The 19,253-nt window shown below is 35.5% G+C and overlaps 1 protein-coding gene across 1 annotated transcript; it reads left to right on the forward strand.

The window, feature by feature from the left end:
- Positions 1 to 1,792: 1,792 nt before the first annotated feature.
- Positions 1,793 to 14,075, forward strand: LOC120356353 (voltage-gated potassium channel subunit beta-3-like; the record flags this gene model as incomplete). The annotated part of the gene is given in 8 exon segments (XM_039445275.1): positions 1,793 to 2,049; positions 4,928 to 5,151; positions 9,429 to 9,488; positions 9,491 to 9,635; positions 10,044 to 10,110; positions 12,465 to 12,687; positions 13,871 to 14,045; positions 14,047 to 14,075. Coding segments are annotated over 8 exon segments (928 nt in total), but the record flags the coding sequence as incomplete, so codon positions are not given.
- Positions 14,076 to 19,253: the final 5,178 nt, after the last annotated feature.

The raw sequence follows: 19,253 nt of genomic DNA on the forward strand, positions 1-19,253 counted from the left end.
GGTTTGTCTAAACATTTCAATAATAAATATGCTATTGGCTCAGAAACCTAGAGGGTGAGACACTGAGACGTAGTGAATAGGATGATAATGAGTGCAGTTGACGATTTTCTGCCCTTGCATCTGCCTTCTTTACAGAATAGCTGATACCAGTATATCTGTTGTAATATTTATTTAATGGTTTGTCTAGACAAACCATTAAATAATGTTTGTTAGACAGAACAACTATTACAGACTATTTATTACTATTATATTAACTGTTCATTCGTGTTTAATATAATAAATTACATGTTATTCGTCAAGGAAATATATTTTTCAATGATTTAATAATACCATAGAGAAACGATAGCATAGATATCCCATGGTATAGGGCGTTTATGTCACAAGTTTTACTGTTATCCCAAGCCGATAGTTCACATAGTTCTTTTCTATGCAGCTGTGTGACGCTGGTAGTCTCTCAAATTGTGCCGTTCATACACTATCACCCCACCAAAACAGTAAAAATTGACAATAATCGATAGTAATCGGCTTGAGATAACAGTAAAAGTTGCGACATAAATTCCCTATACCATGGGATATCTACTTACGCTATTGTTTCTCTATGATAATAAATTCTCATTTGAGTGGGGAAATCTAGAGTTGGTTGTTTCAAGTATTTTGGGTGATTCGGAGAGCATTGAAACACTCGTATTCTACAATCTATTTAGAATTATTCAATGTTGTTTTCCACCACTCACTGCTTACTATTAGATCACTTTTTCAATTAGTATCACTTTTACTATTAGTATCTTCAATAAATGAATTTATTCACTCACTATGACAACGAGATCTTTCGACAGATCATAATTGTGACAACCATGAACCTATACGTAAGATATCGTTGTCACAGTAAGTGAATAAATTCATTTATTGAAGATACTTGACTGCTAGTCGTTATATTTAACAACAAAAAGTAATATTAGGTACCGCAGTTTCAGCAGAACTAGAGTCTACTCAACTCAATAATATTCCTCAACTGAGCTGGCATGAGGCTATTTATCTTACAATTTAATTTAATTCAATCGTTTCGTTTTATCTTCTGAACATTCCTCTAAAAATTATATGCCCTATTCTAGATGTAGACCTACAAGCTATGTATTTACATTTTATTCAAAATGACAAGTATTTTACGCTGTGAATAATGTGATTTTTTAATTCTTAGATATATAAACAGATAAAGGGAATTGTCACAGTAAGTGAATACATTCATTTATTGAACTTAACTGCTAGTCATTCTATTTAAAAACAAAAAAGTAATCTATTTAGGTAGGTACCAGTTTCAACAGAACTAGAATCTACTCAACTCAATAATATTTCTCAACTGAGCTAGCATAACGCTATTTATCTTATAATTCAATTTAATCAATTGTTACGTTTTATCTTCTGAGCAATCCTCTGAAAATTATATATACCCTATTCTAGAGGTAGACCTACAAGCTATGTATTTACCCCGAGGAGTACCAGGATGCGGTTAAGGAGATATTAGGTACAGGGCACGTGCCAAGATATTCCATAGAGAGCGTTTCCCATTTCTTCAAACTGTGAACAATTTTGAATAGTCTCAAATTAAGAAAATATGTAGAAGAGAGACATTCGATGTACATTATTAGAAGTATTTTACGATGTGAAATAATGTGATTTTTTATTCTTAGATATAATTATGAACAGATAAAGAGAATTGAAATCTTTTTAATCATCAGGTTCAACAGATAATACGATTTCTAATACGTTCAATAAAAAATTTAGTACCTAGTACAAAATAATCGGTGTTCTAATACCCTTAACTCTCCTCATTAGGGCTTCGCCATATACAAATCGATCCAATTATTTCAGTCACTGGTAAAAGGGCAATCCAATTTGCATAATATGCTACCTACAACTTGAGTAATGCCGAGTGGCGGATAACGTCTAGTCTCATTTGTAGTTCCAAAGTTGTAGGAAACTTCGTGCAACTAGCATTGTACGAATTGAATACAGTTGGTGGAGCAATTTGAATAATCAGCAAATCATGAGGTACGCAAAGCTATTCATTTTTCTTTTGAAAACACTCCTAATAATATTGTGACAGGTTCTAAATCTAACGAGATATTAGTGTCTCACACTGATACAATCTTCATTCAAATATTCAAATTCAAATAATCGTTATTCCTTCTTTACAACATAGGTAGGTACTTAATAAAAATAGCAAGCGAGATACATATAGTACACGGAATTCCCCCACAAAGACCAATCGTCTGCGTGTGGAGGAGAGTTTCATGGACAACACATTTGCAATCACAAAATATTTTTTAATAATTACAAAGTAAATGAATATTTTTTTAAAAAATAAGTAAAATAAAGAAAGATAACTTATTATTTTTCATCTTAATATAAACTGAACAAAATCATGATTTGATTTCTAATATTTGACATTTGACTTGATTTCAAACTAAGTAAGGAAATTCGTTGTAATGAACGTCTGATATATTTCCTAAACAAAATAAACAACTATAGAATTACTTGTGAAACAAAATCTATTAGTGTTGTTATGTTTTTATTACAGTACCTCTTTTCAATCGTTGATCACAAAATTGAACGGATCGTTATTATTTATTATTGGGTGGGATAATAATAACGGACTAGTTAGTACGCTTCAATTGACCATTAATTCATAGGCCCATTACCTAATTGGATATTTCTAATAAGGTTCATCTCTCAAACTAGAAAGACTTTGAACTTTCACTTTAAATACTGTCGTCTCTCTATGAATTTTTGCAAGCATAATGTGGGGTTAGAATTAAAGTTTAAGTTACTCTGGAATCATAAGATACATAGATAAATCTTGAAACTATCTACATTTGTTTGTAATAATAATAACCCCAATTCGTTTGCAAGCGTAATTCCTGAAAGATTTATAGAGAACCTATAATCATTTCACACTGTTGTAGCTGAGATCTTACTTGAACGCGGAAAATAGTAGCTCTTCAGCAACATGAAAGATAGATGAAGATAAATTCGATCAAGCTTTTACTGGGTTCCGATTCTTCAACTTTACAACCTGCAGCTCAAGACAATCGTTAAAAAGACACACAATATAGAGAATGCTATTAAGATCACCCCTATTTTTATTGGATCCATCACAGCTCATTGAATCAACTGCTGAATGAGACTATTTTTATGAGCCATTCCCAAGTTTTTTTATAGCAGCTTTAAAAGTTGAGAAAGGACTATTGCCTGAATAATATCGCGTGGTAGGCATCTGGAGCTTATTGCACTGACTAAGTTACATTCACTAGCTACTATAATCTTAAAGCTGATTTCAATTTCATATTTTTTGCTCATTGGATTATTTTTATTCTGTTCAATACAACTGTTTCATAACAGATTTTCATGATGATGTTCAAAGTACAAATGACGGCTGGGGGGGGGGGAATTCTTTATCGAACAGTCAACTTGAAAAACACTTTTAATTATTTGGGATTTTCAATGCTCCACTTAATTACCTACTTCCATGGAAGGACTTTGCGAGGCATCAGACAGATGATAAAAGAAAATATGGACAGACAGAAATAAACACCCTGCTTCCTGAAGAAAAATAAAGAAAAATTTGAAGGAGTATAATAGAGAAAAGTTGAGGAAATAGGAGGAAAACTTCATTCAACTCTGAAAATTTAGCATTAATTGCGTAGAATTTGCTCTGATGAGAACGAGAAAATCGAACCATATTTTTATGATGTTTGTGATAAGGTAGAATATTGGATAAGTAAGTCCCGATGTGGGGAGAACAATTTCTCAACAAATCATTGAATTATGGAAAACACGAATAGGCTATATAGTGAGGTCTATGTTATAATGGCAGTGGAGAAAGACGATAGGAGAAAAACGTTGCCAAACCTCTGTCTTGTCAATGCCTTCTATAGACGGTAGCAGATACAGGTTTATTGATGTAATATCAACTGTTTATTCTCGTTTAAAATAATCAATCATATTTTATTAACCAATAAATTATATATTTATCAATTTCATAATGAATTTACATAATTAAGATGTAATATTTTGTTAATTAATTATTAAATCTACATTGATGAAAGATGATCTAGCAAAAGAGCAAAGCGAGGAAGAGAAATTTTATTCAAAATTCAGACTTTGAATAATTATTAAGTTACTGTTCTAGATTTTTTTAATTTTAGACTATAATAGTATCTATTTGATTCAAAATTTGCTCGTTTACCTGAGTATTGAAGAGCGTAAATTGTATTTTGAAAAGTGGAAGTGACATAACCAACATTTTGATTTGGACAGGATACAGTAGTATAAATTGGAAATGGGCATGAGCCTGTTGTGCCTTTCCTCATGTTTAGTAGTGTACACAATTTATAAATAAATGAATGTATAAATAAATGATAGCAATACCATTGCTAATCAAACACTGCCATTATAACGTGGACCTAACTCAGCTGTACCTATTCAAGGATGGATGACACAAAATTCATAGAACATATTATTGAGCTTTTTCAAATATAAAATTATTTTGAAATAGAAACAAATATTCTCAAGTTTACTCTGTGGGAAGACGACAACGCCGAATTCAATAATTAATTAGCAATATCACAGTCCATAAATTGTTCAAAGTCTATGGAATTTTCTTAACAGTTGTTGATCTCTGAAATAGAAACAAATATTTTCAAGTTTACTCATTAGGAAGACGACGACGACGAATTCAATAATTCGAAGAGTAAGATTACCAATATCACTCCATATAAATCCATATAATATCACTCCATACAATATCAATCCATATAAATTGTTCAAAGTTTATGGATTTTTCTTAACCATTTTGTTGATCACTGATTGAAATCTGTTCACTGGTGATTTTTTCATTTGAAGAGGTTTGTGTGTTGGTGTTGTCCAGATTCCGAGCGCCGATCGCTTCGCTGGACTGCATGGAGGAGTTCCAGAGCACGAACGATCAGCTGTGCATGCAGCTGCAACAGCAGCCCTGCAGCAAGGAACAGCTGCTGCTGCAAGGCCTGAGCACACCGGCCTCCGTCACTCGGCAGTCGTCCACCGTCACGCCCGGTCTACGCTACCGCAACCTCGGCAAGAGTGGGCTGCGTGTCTCCAATGTCGGACTAGGTCAGTACACACTACCTTACTATGCTTATTACGTCTAATAATATGGAATGACCACTTACAACTCAAAGCGCTGCTATTTATTTAAATCGACCACATTGTTGTCGAATATAAAAGCTATACTCTAACTATACACTCAAAGGGCTACTTTATTTGCTGTGAAATGAAATGAAACTCATCAAGTACCCTTTTGGTTACTTAAATGGTTATTTTAAATGTTGAGGCAGAAAAGTAGGGAAACCAAGTCAAAATCGCTTACCAATTACATACAGGGAAATTTAGAACATTGCATTATGTGCATCAATGAAATATTATAAAAAGGGTAGGAACTTTATGTGTTTTATTATTTTCATATCAAGCTATACTCCAGTTTCTATGGTATAGCGTAGAGAAACAATAGGATAAATAGATATTCCATGCGTTTATGTCGCAGTTTTCAATGTTAACTCAAGCCAATAGTCCACGTAGTTCCTTCCTGTGAAGCTATGTGACGCTGGTAGTCTCTCATATTGTGCCGTTCATACACTCTCACCCCAACAAAACAGTAAAAATCGACAATAATCGGCTTAAGTTAACAGTAAAAGTTGCGACATAAACGCCCTATACCATGGGATATCTACTTACGCTATTGTTTCTCTATGGGTGTACTAATAAAGGACTCGCTAAGAAGCTGAAAAACAGCACTTGAAGGGCACCCAGCCACTGGCCATGTTACAAAGTACTGGTAGGTGGAAAAGAAGAGAAACCAGGTCTAAATCGCTTGCCAAACACTAAGACTACAGGGAAATACAGACTATATTATAAGTGGTAGGTTTAGTTCCGTAATTTTTGTAGTTATGTCAAATAGGAGAAATTATACCAAATATTTTTGAATTTTACTTTAGATTTTTGATCCAATAAATGGAGTGCGAACGCACACACCGGCAAACATACGTATGCAGATAGACGGAAAAAACAAACGTCTGCATGCAGACGTGAGCAGGTATATCAAGACAGACGGACATTAAAGCTCCTGGGGAATTTTCTTCAATCTGGCTGCATACGTCTGTCAACTACTGTGTGCGTTCACTTTCAAAAAAATTCGGACATAAATGAAGCTTTCACATACTATCGGTTGTTTCAAAAACTGTATGCAAACTTTCAACTCCCATGGAAAATGTACGGTATTACCGTTTCTACAGAATTTCAAATATGTGTGAAAAGCCTGATGGAACTACATTGGCGATTTCTAAGCAATTCCAGTCATTTCAACTTGAAAATGTTGATCCATTCATCAGTGACTTTATGGATGACTATAATGGAAAAAAGCAATAGTGATCAACGGAAATCAAGGGAAAATCGACACATTTCGTTGGGCTTCAGAACACTGTACCGACAATTCACCATATTGATTATCCATTGTGACTGTGGTGATATATCAAGACAGATGACATATTGAAGTGGCTAAAGGAGCCACAAAATTTGAGAATTCATGGTTACAAAATTTATATCATGGGCTATTCCTGTGAGGAATGACAATGTTTAACATGACTATGCTCAATGTATAGTTGTTATTCATATGACTGTACTGTATTGAACAATAAAAAAGTATTCTATTCTGTTTTGGACAAATAGCCTGGTCCACACGCTCAAAAGCTCGACTTTGGGACCCCCAAGGCGTCTTGAAGGCGCCTAGAGATCGAACTCTATGGTGTCGAGCCACCCTCACACCAATAAGCGCTTAACAGCCTCCAATCACATATCATAAGATGATAGGGGTAGTAAGGTGATGGTCACAGAGCTGAACAGCGTGTCCTCCCCACCCTGTAATCGGCGGTCTATATAGTCAATTGTTTCCGATTTATAGACCCAGAAACATGGTAGTCTCAATTGAGCCTCCCGCCAAGTGCTATTTTATTAGTGCATATTTTATGAGTGCATAGCTTTATTAGTTTTTGGCAAGCAAAAGGAAATAGTTTAGCAGAAAGCTACCTGAGAATCAGTCAAGATTATGCAGGAAACTATATGATGTGCGTGGCTGACGTCGGGAATTTGAAGACGCCTGCTTCATTGACTTCCAGAGATGTTGTGATCCATGACAACGCCTGACCCCACAGTGGTGTTACAACAAAACAGCTGTAACGAAGATTTTCGATCTCCTGCCATTCAAACCTGACTTGGCCACTATAGTAGCTTTTACCTTTTCCATGAAATACATAGCTTGGAGGGCTACAGGTCTTCAAATCTGATGAGGAGCACCAAGAAAACGGCATCGCCCACTTCAACTCATTTGACAGCAACATTAGGCTAGGCACACGCCAGTACGTCAAGACAAGACTAGTCACGTTTAGTCACAATACTTCACATTGTTGCTGATGACGCAACTCACACTGATAAGTCATTGCAATTAGACATGTCTTCATAAGCAACTATGTGAAGTATTGTGACTAAACATGACTAGTCTTGTCTTGACTAATCGGTGTGTGACCAGCCTTAGGCTAGGTAGTCACAATACTTCACATAGTTGCTTATGGAGACATGTCTAATGGCAATGACTAACCAGTGTGAGTTGTGTCATAAGCAACAATGTGAAGTATTGTGACTAAACGTGACTAGTCTTGTCTTGAATAATCGGTGTGTGACCAGCCTAACTCATTTAACAGGTCGGGATTTTTGTAGGCTGGTCCACTGGTATGACAAATGTCTCAATCTTTTCGGCAATTTATGTAGATGAATAACAACTATAAGTGGTGTTATTTTATATTTAATCGTATTTCCCATATGCATATACCTATGGGCTTCATTGTTCTGATTGATGATATAGCATTTTGTAAATTGTTCTGCTATGTAAACAATATATTATAGGACAAAATCGCAATCCTACAATTATAGGACAATAAAGAAGTTTCAAAATTAAAACAATCAAATCATTTATATGATCCTATTGTCAATAGGGGGTTGAGAAAATTACCATCATCTATCTGTAATACAATAAAGGAAAGAATCGTATTATACATGCACAGGATAGGAAATACACGAATGACGAATCATCACGTCTGAACTAGTGAGATGATTAACTTGAAATTTTGCATATCGATTCTTAATTTACCGAGGATGGTTATGGGGATATTTTGATTTCTTCAAGTTCTCAGTAGGTCAAGTTTTTAGTTAGTAAATTTTCTAATTAGACCTTACGGAGCACGGGTTACCTGCTAGTAAATAATAATATTGGAAGATATATTATTCTAATTATAAGCCAGACATTGTCCTATATTCCTCCCAAGTAAATGTAAGTGTAATATGTTTGCTAGAAATATTTTAAAACAATAAAACTATTCTACTAATTTTATATTCCTTCCGCTTTTTGGTACTTTTTTTTACTTTCCTTGCCCTATTACCATAGGTAAGGAAAGTATTGCTTTCCGAAAAAAATTAAGGTACCCCAATTTCTAAATTTCTATACGTTTGAAGGTCCCCTGAGTCCAAAAAAGTGGGTTTTGGGTATTGGTCTGTATGTGTGTGTTTGTGTGTGTGTGTGTGTGTGTGTGTGTGTGTGTGTGTGTATGTGCGTCTGTGTACACGATATCTCATCTCCCAATTAACGGAATGAATTGAAATTTGGAACATAAGGTCATTACAATATAAGGACCCGACACGAACAATTTCGATCTGATGCAATTCAAGATGGCGGATAAAATGGTGAAAGTGTTGTCAAAAACAGGGTTTTCGCGATTTTCTCGAAAACGGCTCCAACGATTTTGATCAAATTTACAGCTAAAATAGTCATTGATAAGCTCTATCAGCTGCCACAAGTCCCATATCTGTGAAAATTTCAGGATCTCCGCCCCATCTATGCAAAGTTTGATTTTAGAACCAATTATCAGGCTTTAGATACAATTTAAACAAAAAATTCCAATTGGAAAAGATTGAGCATGAAAATCTCTTCAATTAATGTTCAGTAAGATTTTCACCTGAAATTGAAAATAAGGTCGAAATTCGAGAAAATGTTATTATTTCAATTACAAACTGTTGGCAAATGTTGATTCTATTAGATCATTCACTATGGAGAGATAGCAAACTTCGTGTGTCTCCAGCCTCATTGTCCTGTCACCAGCTGGCTTGGATCTTTGAATAGTGGACTTGAGATGCGCGGGAACACTAGCGTCAGGTGATAAATTTTCATAGCGGCAAGGAAAGTTGTGTGAGTGCGCCACACCAGATTTTTTTAAATTAGTAAACAGCAAATTTCAACTATCCAAATTGTGATAATGAAGTGTAAATACCTGATGTTGGTGTTGCAGGTACATGGGTGACATTCGGCAACAACGTGAGTGAAGAGACGGCTGACTGCGTGGTGCACGCGGCTACGAGTGCGGCATCAATGTGTTCGATCTTTCCGAGGCGCACTGCGGCGTCAGGGCGGAACTGCAGTTGGGCCACATCCTGCAGCGCAAGGCCTGGAAGCGATCCTCCTACATTGTTACAACCAAGATTTACTGGAATTCAAAGTGAGTCACATAAATAAAAAAAACATTCATTTGTCCAAAGTCAACATGAACTAAACATAACCAGTATAACAAATCACAATGAAGCTTAGAAAAGTGTACAACTTAGGGCCTTATGCTAACACCACGTTTAACGCTAAACCACGTTTACTAGTAGATATTGATCATAATGTGTTTCATACAGGGTTTAAACGAACAGCTGACATTTCTCCGTTTAAACTGATTTTCTGCATACAGGCCTAAGTGACGTTTACACAGTTTAAACCAAAAATCAATTTAAACTGGATTAAATCCGTATTGAGTCTTGTTTGTTATAATGTGCTTCATATTTCGTGTTAAAGCCACCAGCTGAATCGGATGAGTTCAATCTTTCACTGTGCAAATGGCCCTAATGCCCATTTCACACCAAAGCTGGGCCGGGCCGGGCCGAGCCGAGAGGAATCGGCCGAAGGCGGATCGCCGAGCGGAATCTGCCTTCGTTCGCACTGAAGCCGATTCACTCAGTAGGTTTTCTAGCCTTGTACGAATTGAATACAGTTGGTGGAGCATTTGAATAATCAGCAAATCTGAGGTACGCCAAGCTATTCATTTTTCTTTTGAAAAACACTCCTAATAATATTGTCTCAGAGTTCTAAATCTAATGAGATATTAGTGCCTCACCTTATATAATCTTCATGTTAATATAGAATCAGAACTGAAAAAAATTTGATTTGATTTTTAATATTGACATTTGACTTGATTTTCAAAATAATTAAGTAAATTCGTTTTAATGAACGTCTGATATATTCGCCTAAACAAAAATAACAACTATAGAATTACTTGTGAAACAAAATCTATCAGTGTTATGTTTTTATTACAGTACTTCTTTCAATCGTTGATTGCAAAATTGAACGGCTCGTTATTATTTATTATTGGGTGGGATAATAATAACGGCATAGTTAGTACGCTTCCATTGACATTAATTCATAGGCCCATTACCTAATGGATATTTCTAATAGGTTCATCTCTCAAACTAGAAAGACTTTGAACTTTCACTTTAACTACTTTCGTCTCTCTATGAATTTTTGCAAGCATAATGTGGGGTAAGAATTAAAGTTTAAGTTACTTGAATCATAAAATACAGAAATAAATCTTGAACTATCTACATTTGTTTGTAATAATAATAACCCCAATTCGTTTGCAAGCGTAATTCCTGAAAGATTTATAGAGAACCTATAATCATTTCACACTGTTGTAGCTGAGAGCTAACTTAAACGCGGAAAATAGTAGCTCTTCAGCAACATGAAAGATAGATGAAGATAAATTCGATCAAGCTTTACTGGGTTCGATTCTTCAACTTACAACCTGCAGTCAAGACACATCGTTAAAAAGACACCAATATAGAGAATGCTATTAAGATCACCCCGATATTTTTATTGGATTCATCACAGCTCATTGAATCAACTGCTGAAATGAGACTATTTTTATGAGCCTTCCCAAGTTTATTTTATAGCAGCTTTAAAAGTTGAGAAAGGACTATTGCATGAAATAATATCGCTGTGGTAGGCATCTGGAGCTTATTGCACTGACTAAGTTACATTCACTAGCTACTATAATCCTAAAGCTGAATTCAATTCATACTTTTTTGAGCTCATTGAGTTATTTTTATTCTGTTCAATACAACTATTTCATAACAGATTTTCATGATGATATTCAAAATATCAAATGCCGGGGGGGGGGGGGAATTCTTTATCGAACAGTCAACTTGAAAAACACTTATTACACCTACATACTTATAAACAATTATTTGGGATTTACAATGCTCTACTTAATACCTACTTCCATGGAAGGATTTTGCGAGGCATCAGACAGATGATAAAAGAAAATATGGACAGACAGAAATAAAACACCTGCTTCCTGAAGAAAAATAAAGAAAAAGTTGAAGGAGTATAATGTAGAAAAGTTGAGGAAATAGGAGGAAAACTTCATTCAACTCTGAAAATTAGCATTAATTGCGTAGAATTTGCTCTGATGAGAACAAGAAACCGAACCATATATTTTAATGTTGTGGTTAGGTAGAATATGGATGAGTAAGTCCTGATGTAGAATACGAGGGTGGGAAAACAATTTCTCAACAAATCATTGAATTATGGAAAACACGATATATAGTTAGGTCATGTTATAATGGCAGGGGAGAAGCGATAGGAAAAAAACGTTGCCAAACCTCTGTCTTGTCAATCCTTCTATAGACGGTAGAAGATACAGGTTTATTGATGTAATATCAACTGTTATTCTCGTTTAAAATGATCAATTATATTTTATTAAGAAATAAATTAATATTTTATCAATTTACATAATTAAGATGAAATATTTTGTTAATTAATATTAATTCTACATTGATGAAAGATGATCTGGCAACAGAGCAAAGCGAGAAAGAGATGCGCTATCCGCTTGTTGAAGAAAGACAAGGATAGCAATACCATTGCTAATCAACACTGCCATTATAACGTGGACCTCATTATAGGTGTAAACCTATTCAAGGATCGATGACAGGAATCATACGACATATTGAGCTTTTTCAAATATAAAAATATTTTGAAATAGAAACAAATATTTTACTTTAAGTATTGGATTTTAAGTTTACTCTGTGGGAAGACGGCAACGACGATTTCAATAATTAATTCGCAGAGTAAGATCACAAATATCACAGTCCATGAATTGTTTCAAAGATACAAATATCACAGTCCATAAATTGTTCAAAGTTTATGGATTTTTTGTTAACCGTGTTGATCACTGATGAAATGTTCACTGGTGAATTTTCATATGAAGAGGTTTGTATGTGGTGTTGTCCAGATTCGAGCGCCGATCGCTTCGCTGGACTGCATGGAGGAGTTCCAGAGCACGAACGATCAGCTGTGCATGCAGCTGCAACAGCAGCCCTGCAGCAAGGAACAGCTGCTGCTGCAAGGCCTGAGTACAACGGCCTCCGTCACTCGGCAGTCGTCCACCGTCACGCCCGGTCTACGCTACCGCAACCTCGGCAAGAGTGGGCTGCGTGTCTCCAATGTCGGACTAGGTCAGTACACACTACCATACCATGATTCTATTGATATATGGCTGGACTGACCACTTACTACCGCAACCTCGGCAAGAGTGCGCTGAGTGCGGCTCCAATGTCGGACTTGGTCATGAACACCACCATACCATGCTTATTACGTCTAATAATATAGGACTGGAATGACCACTTACAACTCAAAGCGCTGCTTTTTATTTAAATCGACCACATTGTTGTCGAATCAGTAAAAGCTTCACTGACTAGATGCAGCTTAGTTATATAGATAAGTGATTGTCCACCGTGCTGATCCAATGTGCCCAACTGAAGGTAAAATATTAATATCTTGATACAATTTTACAAAACGGTAAATTTTAACTGCTTTATTCCAAAGTCGTGTTGCAATTTTGAAAAGCCTCTTCTGTTCTCTGTTTTCAACTGTTGGCTCTACAGAGCTGCCAACTGAAGGGACCAATAAAAAAAATGATACCACAGTGCTGCATAGGATAATCTACAGTACTGCAAACTTTCAAAATTCCCTGTTTACCTGCGTTACTCTGTACAATTCATTATTAATTTGCCATGAAGAAACAATTACAAAATCATGAAAGAGAAAATCCATAATATTATCAATAAAGCTATTTTGAAAACGATATTAAATACTAACTAGAAAATAAGTATTCTTCAGCTCAATATGAAAATAATTGACTTTTTGCTTACCATTGATGCTAATAAATTAGTACTGTTGAAATAGTTGGCAATATAGTATGTATGTTCAAAACATAGAATGCTCAGAGATGCTCAACTGATCAATATAGGCTACGATTTAAAGATTGAACCACAATTAGTTGTTGACTGTTGAATTACATGCCACTAAATGGAAAATATTTTATCAATATTTTGTAATCTGAAAACAAAATAAGATGAATTATGAGTTAGTCTTAGGCTCAACTACCACTTACGCGACTCAGGTCTAGAAGAGACTCGACTCTAGTCGAGAGCATGTGTTTCCAAATTGTGACAGGTGACACTGAGACCAGTCGATTCTAGTCTCCGCGACGTCACCATTTGAAAACAAATGCTCTCGACCAGAGTCGAGTTTCTTCTCGACCTGAGTCGCGTAAGTGTGAGTTGAGCCTTAGAGGAAAATTAAATACAATTATCTACAGGAATGTCCCTTCTAAATAATGAGTTGTCGGTTTTGCAGAGGTTGTACGAGCAATGAACCACGTGATCAGCCAAGGGTGGGTGTATTCTTGGGGCACCGCCAAGTGGACGCCAGTCGAGGTGATGGAGGCCTACACCAACTGCCGCCAGTTCAACTGCATCACGCCCATCCTAGAGCAGACCGAGTACCACATGTTCTGTCGCGAGAAAACCGAGCTATATGCCCGAGTTGTACAACAAAATTGGTAATTACACTTCTTATGCATAACAGTGTTATTGTAAATTCACGATCCAGTTAAAGAATAATTCATTATAAAACCGTTTATATCATTATGAAAATACAAATTGAAATTGTCACCACTTTATCAATACTATAATATAAACAGAACCTGGTTCGTGGCTCTACGAGCACATCTTCAGCTATTTGTTTACAACAAAGTTGTAAACACTGTTGTACAACACCGTTGTTATAAAGTGTAAACAAACTTTGTTGTACAACGGTGTTAACAACTTTGTAACAACAGTGTTGTAGATGAAGATGGTGGCTGGAAACCACGAAACAAGGTTCTGTATTTATAGTATGGTAATAAAAGTGGTGGACAATTTCAATTCGTATTTTCATTAAGGAAAGTACCACAACATCACACATAACACAACTTTAAGGTTTAATCATCATCATGATAGGAGTTATTTCAATGAAAGTAGAATCATTCAGAGTGATCACTCAGCATGGTATAACTGAGGAGTAATGAAGACTGGAGTGAAGTGGTGTCTGGTGGAACTCCATATAGCCTCTCCCAGCACCCCTATATAAGGGTGGCCACTAACGATAGTAAACAAAGCGATCAGCGGCCTGAGTTACAGTAAAAGTTGCGACATAACGCCCTATACCATGGGATATCTACTTACGCTTTGTTTCTCTATGGGTGTAGAAATAAAGGACTCGCTAAGAAGCTGAAAAACAGCACTTGAAGGGCACCCAGCCACTGGCCATGTTACAAAGTACTGGTAGGTGGAAAAGAAAAGAATCCAGGTCTAAATCGCTTGCCAACCACTATGACTACAGGGAGATACAGACTATATTATAAGTGGTAGGTTTAGTTCTGTAATTTTTGTAGTTATGTCAAATAGGTACTGAGAAATTATACCAAATATTTTTTAATTTTACTTTAGATTTTTGATCCAATAAATGGAGTGCGAACGCACACACCGGCAAACATACGTATGCAGACAGATCCCGTCTATAGATAGATGAGGGTCTTTTTTCAACCCCCGATTGGCCAAACTTGAACCATTTTGATTTATGTGATTTCGAAACTTTTCTATTGTCCCATAAGTTTACATAACATGAAAAATTTACAAAATGTTATATTATCAATCAAAACAATGAAGCCCATACATGTATGGAAAAGACGATTAAATATAAAAGAACACTACTTATAGTTGTTATTCATCTACATAATCGCCGAAAAGATTGAGACATTTGTCATACAGTGGACCAGCCTACAAAAATCCCGACCTGTTGAATGAGTTACGCTGGTCACACACCGATTAGTTCAAGCCAAGACTAGTCACGTTTAGTCACAATACTTCACATTGTTGCTTATGACGCAACTCACACTGATTAGTCATTGCAATTAGACATGACTTCATAAGCAACAATGTGAAGTATTGTGACTAAACGTGACTAGTCTTGTCTTGACTAATCGGTGTGTGACCAGCGTAACTCATTCAACAGGTCGGGATTTTTGTAGGCTGGTCCACTGGTATGACAAATGTCTCAATCTGACCCTCATCTATCTGTAATACAATAAAGGAAAGAATTGTCGTATACATGTACAGGATAGGAAATACACGAATGACGTATAATAATGAAAACGTGGATGAATAATCACATTTTGACTGTTAATTCAAACAAGACAAAATACATTACGTTTTCCCCAACAGAGACCGGACAACCAATAGCTATTTATATCTAAAATTACACAATAATTCAAACTGCTCGTTAATGACTTGAACTGTTCATGTCAGAAATTGAAAAAGTTAAAAATATGACAATATCTTGGTGTGATGTTGGATGACATTTGAAGTGGGATGCACATTTAAATTATCTATCATCTAAACTCAAATTCTAGTATACATTTTTACAAGATTAACCAGTTAAAAGACCGTAATATAATAAGATCAATCTATTATGCTTATGCTCATTCACTATTTCAATATGCGATTGAGGTATGGGGGGAGCTTACGACACCACTTCAATAAAATTTTTTACTTTACAAAAACATTTGATTAGAGCAGCTTTAAGTAAACCAAGACTATACCCTAGTAGACAATTATTTGTTGACCTTGATGTACGACACTTAGACAAACGTATGTTGTTAGAACTATCTTGTACCTTAATAAAAATTTTCAACATTTTGAGTCCTTTCCTTACCCGTCCAGCAACTACAAAGCATTTAATGCCAATCTAATAAAAACTATCTGTATGTAGGCTGCACTTTAGTATATGGGCCGCGGAATCTGGCATTGAGACCTACATAGATCGATAGAGGAGATCAAGACGAGATCAACCATGTATAACATTGTTGTCGATTTCCAAGGATTAGCTGAAAAAACATGGCGGAAAGTTCAAATCAATTTTCATTTTTTATAATTTTTTTATGGCTAGAATATGTTTAAAACTAGTGCAATCTTATGTAAAATTTGGACGAGGAAATCCAATAAAACTAATTTCAGGTTAGTAACTTCAGTAGTTTTTGAGATATTGCAAAAAAGTGCGAAAAAGTGCAAATTTTTGGTTTAAAAGAGGTGAACCTGTTTGCATGGTGATTGATAGGTATTTTAAACTATTCGATTTAGTAGAATGATAGATTCTGAAGAAAAATGTCAAGTCACTTGATTGCCTAAACTCAAATTGTTCGAGATATTCGGGCAAATAAAGAAATTGAAACTCCATTTTTTGCTATCTAGGGAGAACTTAGGTTAGAAAAAGCTTAGGTTAGGAGGAGTTTGGATCAGGAAAATATTAGGTTGGGAAAAGCTTAGATTAGGGAAAGCTTAGATTAGGAAAAGCTGAGGTTAGGAAAAGCTTAGGTTAGAAGCTAGGGCCAGGTAAAGCTTAGGTTGGGGAAATCTTAGTTTAGGAAAAGCTTATATTAGGAAAAAAACTTAGGTTGGGAAAAGCTTAGATTAGGAAAAGCTGAGGTTAGGAAAAGCTCAGGTTGGGAAAAGCTTAGAAGGGGAAGCTGGGTCTGAGAAAAGCTTAGGTCAGGGAAAGATGGGTTAGAAAAACTTGCATTAGAAAGAGCTCAACTTAGGGAAAAGCTTAGGTTAGAAAAAGCTAGGTTAGGAAAATCATAGATTAGGAAAAGCTAAGGTTAGGAAAAGCTCAGGTTAGGGGAAGCTGGGTCTGGGGAAAGCTTGGGTTAGAAAAAGTTTGATTAGTAAAAGCTTCAGTTAGGAGAAGCTTAGGTTAGGGGAAGCTGGGTCTAAGAAAAGCTTAGGTGGGGGAAGCTTGGGTTAGGAAAACGGAGATAAGGAAAGCTTAGGTTAGGAAAAAGTTGAGGTGGGGAATTTAAAAGCTTGGGTTAGGTAAAGCTAGGTTAGGGGAAGCTGGGTGGGAAAATTCAGGTAAGGAAAGCTTGGGTTAGCAAAAGTCAGATTAGATAAAAAAAAAAGGTGGTTAGGAAAAGCTTAGGTTAGAAAAGGCTGGGTCTGGGATAAACTTAGGTTAGGAAAAGCTTAGGTTAGGTATAGCTTAGATTAGTAAAAGCTTAGGTAGGAAAGCTTAGGTTCGGGGAAGCTGGGTCTGAGAAAAGCTAGGTTGGGGGAGCTTGGGTAGTAAAACTTAGATTAGAAAAAGCTTAGGCTAGAAAAGTTTAGGTAGAAAAAAACTTGGGTTAGGAAAAGCTTAGATTAGGAAAAATCTAAGGTTAGGAAAAAGCTAAGATTGGGAAAAGCTTAGGTTAGGAAAAACTGAGTTAGGGGAAGCTACGTTTGAGAAAATCTTAGGTTAGGGAAACTTAGGTTAGGAAAAGTAAATTAGGAAAAATCTAAGGTTGGGAAAACTTAGGTTAGGAAAAAAGGTAAGATTGGGTAAAGCTTAGGTTAGGAAAGCTTGGGTCAGGAAAGGCTTACATTGGGAAAAGCTTAGGTAGGAAAAGCTTGATTTGATTAAATTATTTTACAATATTTCAAAGCTTCTGAATTGTATTGGAAGCTGAATAAAATGTGATCCTAAATATTGGTCTTCACTATGCCTATGCAAAACATATGAACTCTTCTAAAGCTAAAATACTACATTTTCTTGTATTTTTTCCAATATCTTAATAATCTATAAAAATTTTTTACCTCAAATCTATTTAATGAATTCCCTGCAAAAATCCCATGAGATTTAGCCAATTTAGTAGTCACTAAAAGTAGTAAAAAAAAATAAATATGAGAAATGAAGAGTATTGAGTGTGCAATTTTTTTATTTTCCCAAATACAGTATCTCGAAAATTTTGAGTTTAGGCTATCAAGTGACTGAACATTTTTCCTTAAATTTATGATTCTACTAAATCCAATAGTTTAGAATACCTATTAATCATCATGAAAACAAGTTAACCTTTTTTAAGCAACAAATTTTCTGCACATTTTTGCAATATCTCAAAAACTACTGAAGTTACGAACCTGAAATTAGTTTCATTGGATTCCTCGTCAAATTTTACATAAGATTGCACTAGTTCAAAACATATTGTAGCCATGAAAAATTAATAAAAAATTATAAACATTTTGAACATTCCGCCATGTTTTTTAAGCTAATCCTTGGAAATCGACAACATGTTATACATGGTTGATTGGTCTTGACCTCCTCTATCGATCTATGTAGGTCTCAATGCTGATTCCGCAGCCCATAAACTAAAGTGCCCCCCGTTTTACTATCATAGAAAAAAAACATTTACCTATATCCACAACTTGAGTGTCGGTTGCACAAAAGCTATTTAAATTTTAATCGTGAGTAAATCCCACGAGACCAATCAGGAAGCCGTCTTATCAAAAGGACTTCTTGATTGGTTCTCGTAAAATTAATCACGTTAAAATCAAACCGGATTTAGTGCAACCGGGCCTCAAATAGGCTACAATAATTCCTTAGCGACGACTCGAGCCGCGCGGCTAGAACACATAACCTATAAATTCATAAGATGCAATTATTCATTCGATTTTATCAATGGTTTACAAACCTTATGGAGACGAATGAAGTAAAAAGCTTAAAAGTCGCATAATCGTTTTGTTAAAACGACCAGAGATCAAATTAATACCGGTATTACTTCTTTCCTCTGATATGATAAGGTCGTTACCGGTAATTCGTATAGGTTAAAGATAGGCCTAATGATTATTAACTTTTTAAAAGTATTCTTATTCAAATGTAATTGTGTAAA

The sequence above is a fragment of the Nilaparvata lugens genome, unplaced genomic scaffold (genome assembly GCF_014356525.2).
Source record: "Nilaparvata lugens isolate BPH unplaced genomic scaffold, ASM1435652v1 scaffold6541, whole genome shotgun sequence".
Lineage (NCBI taxonomy): Eukaryota > Metazoa > Arthropoda > Insecta > Hemiptera > Delphacidae > Nilaparvata > Nilaparvata lugens.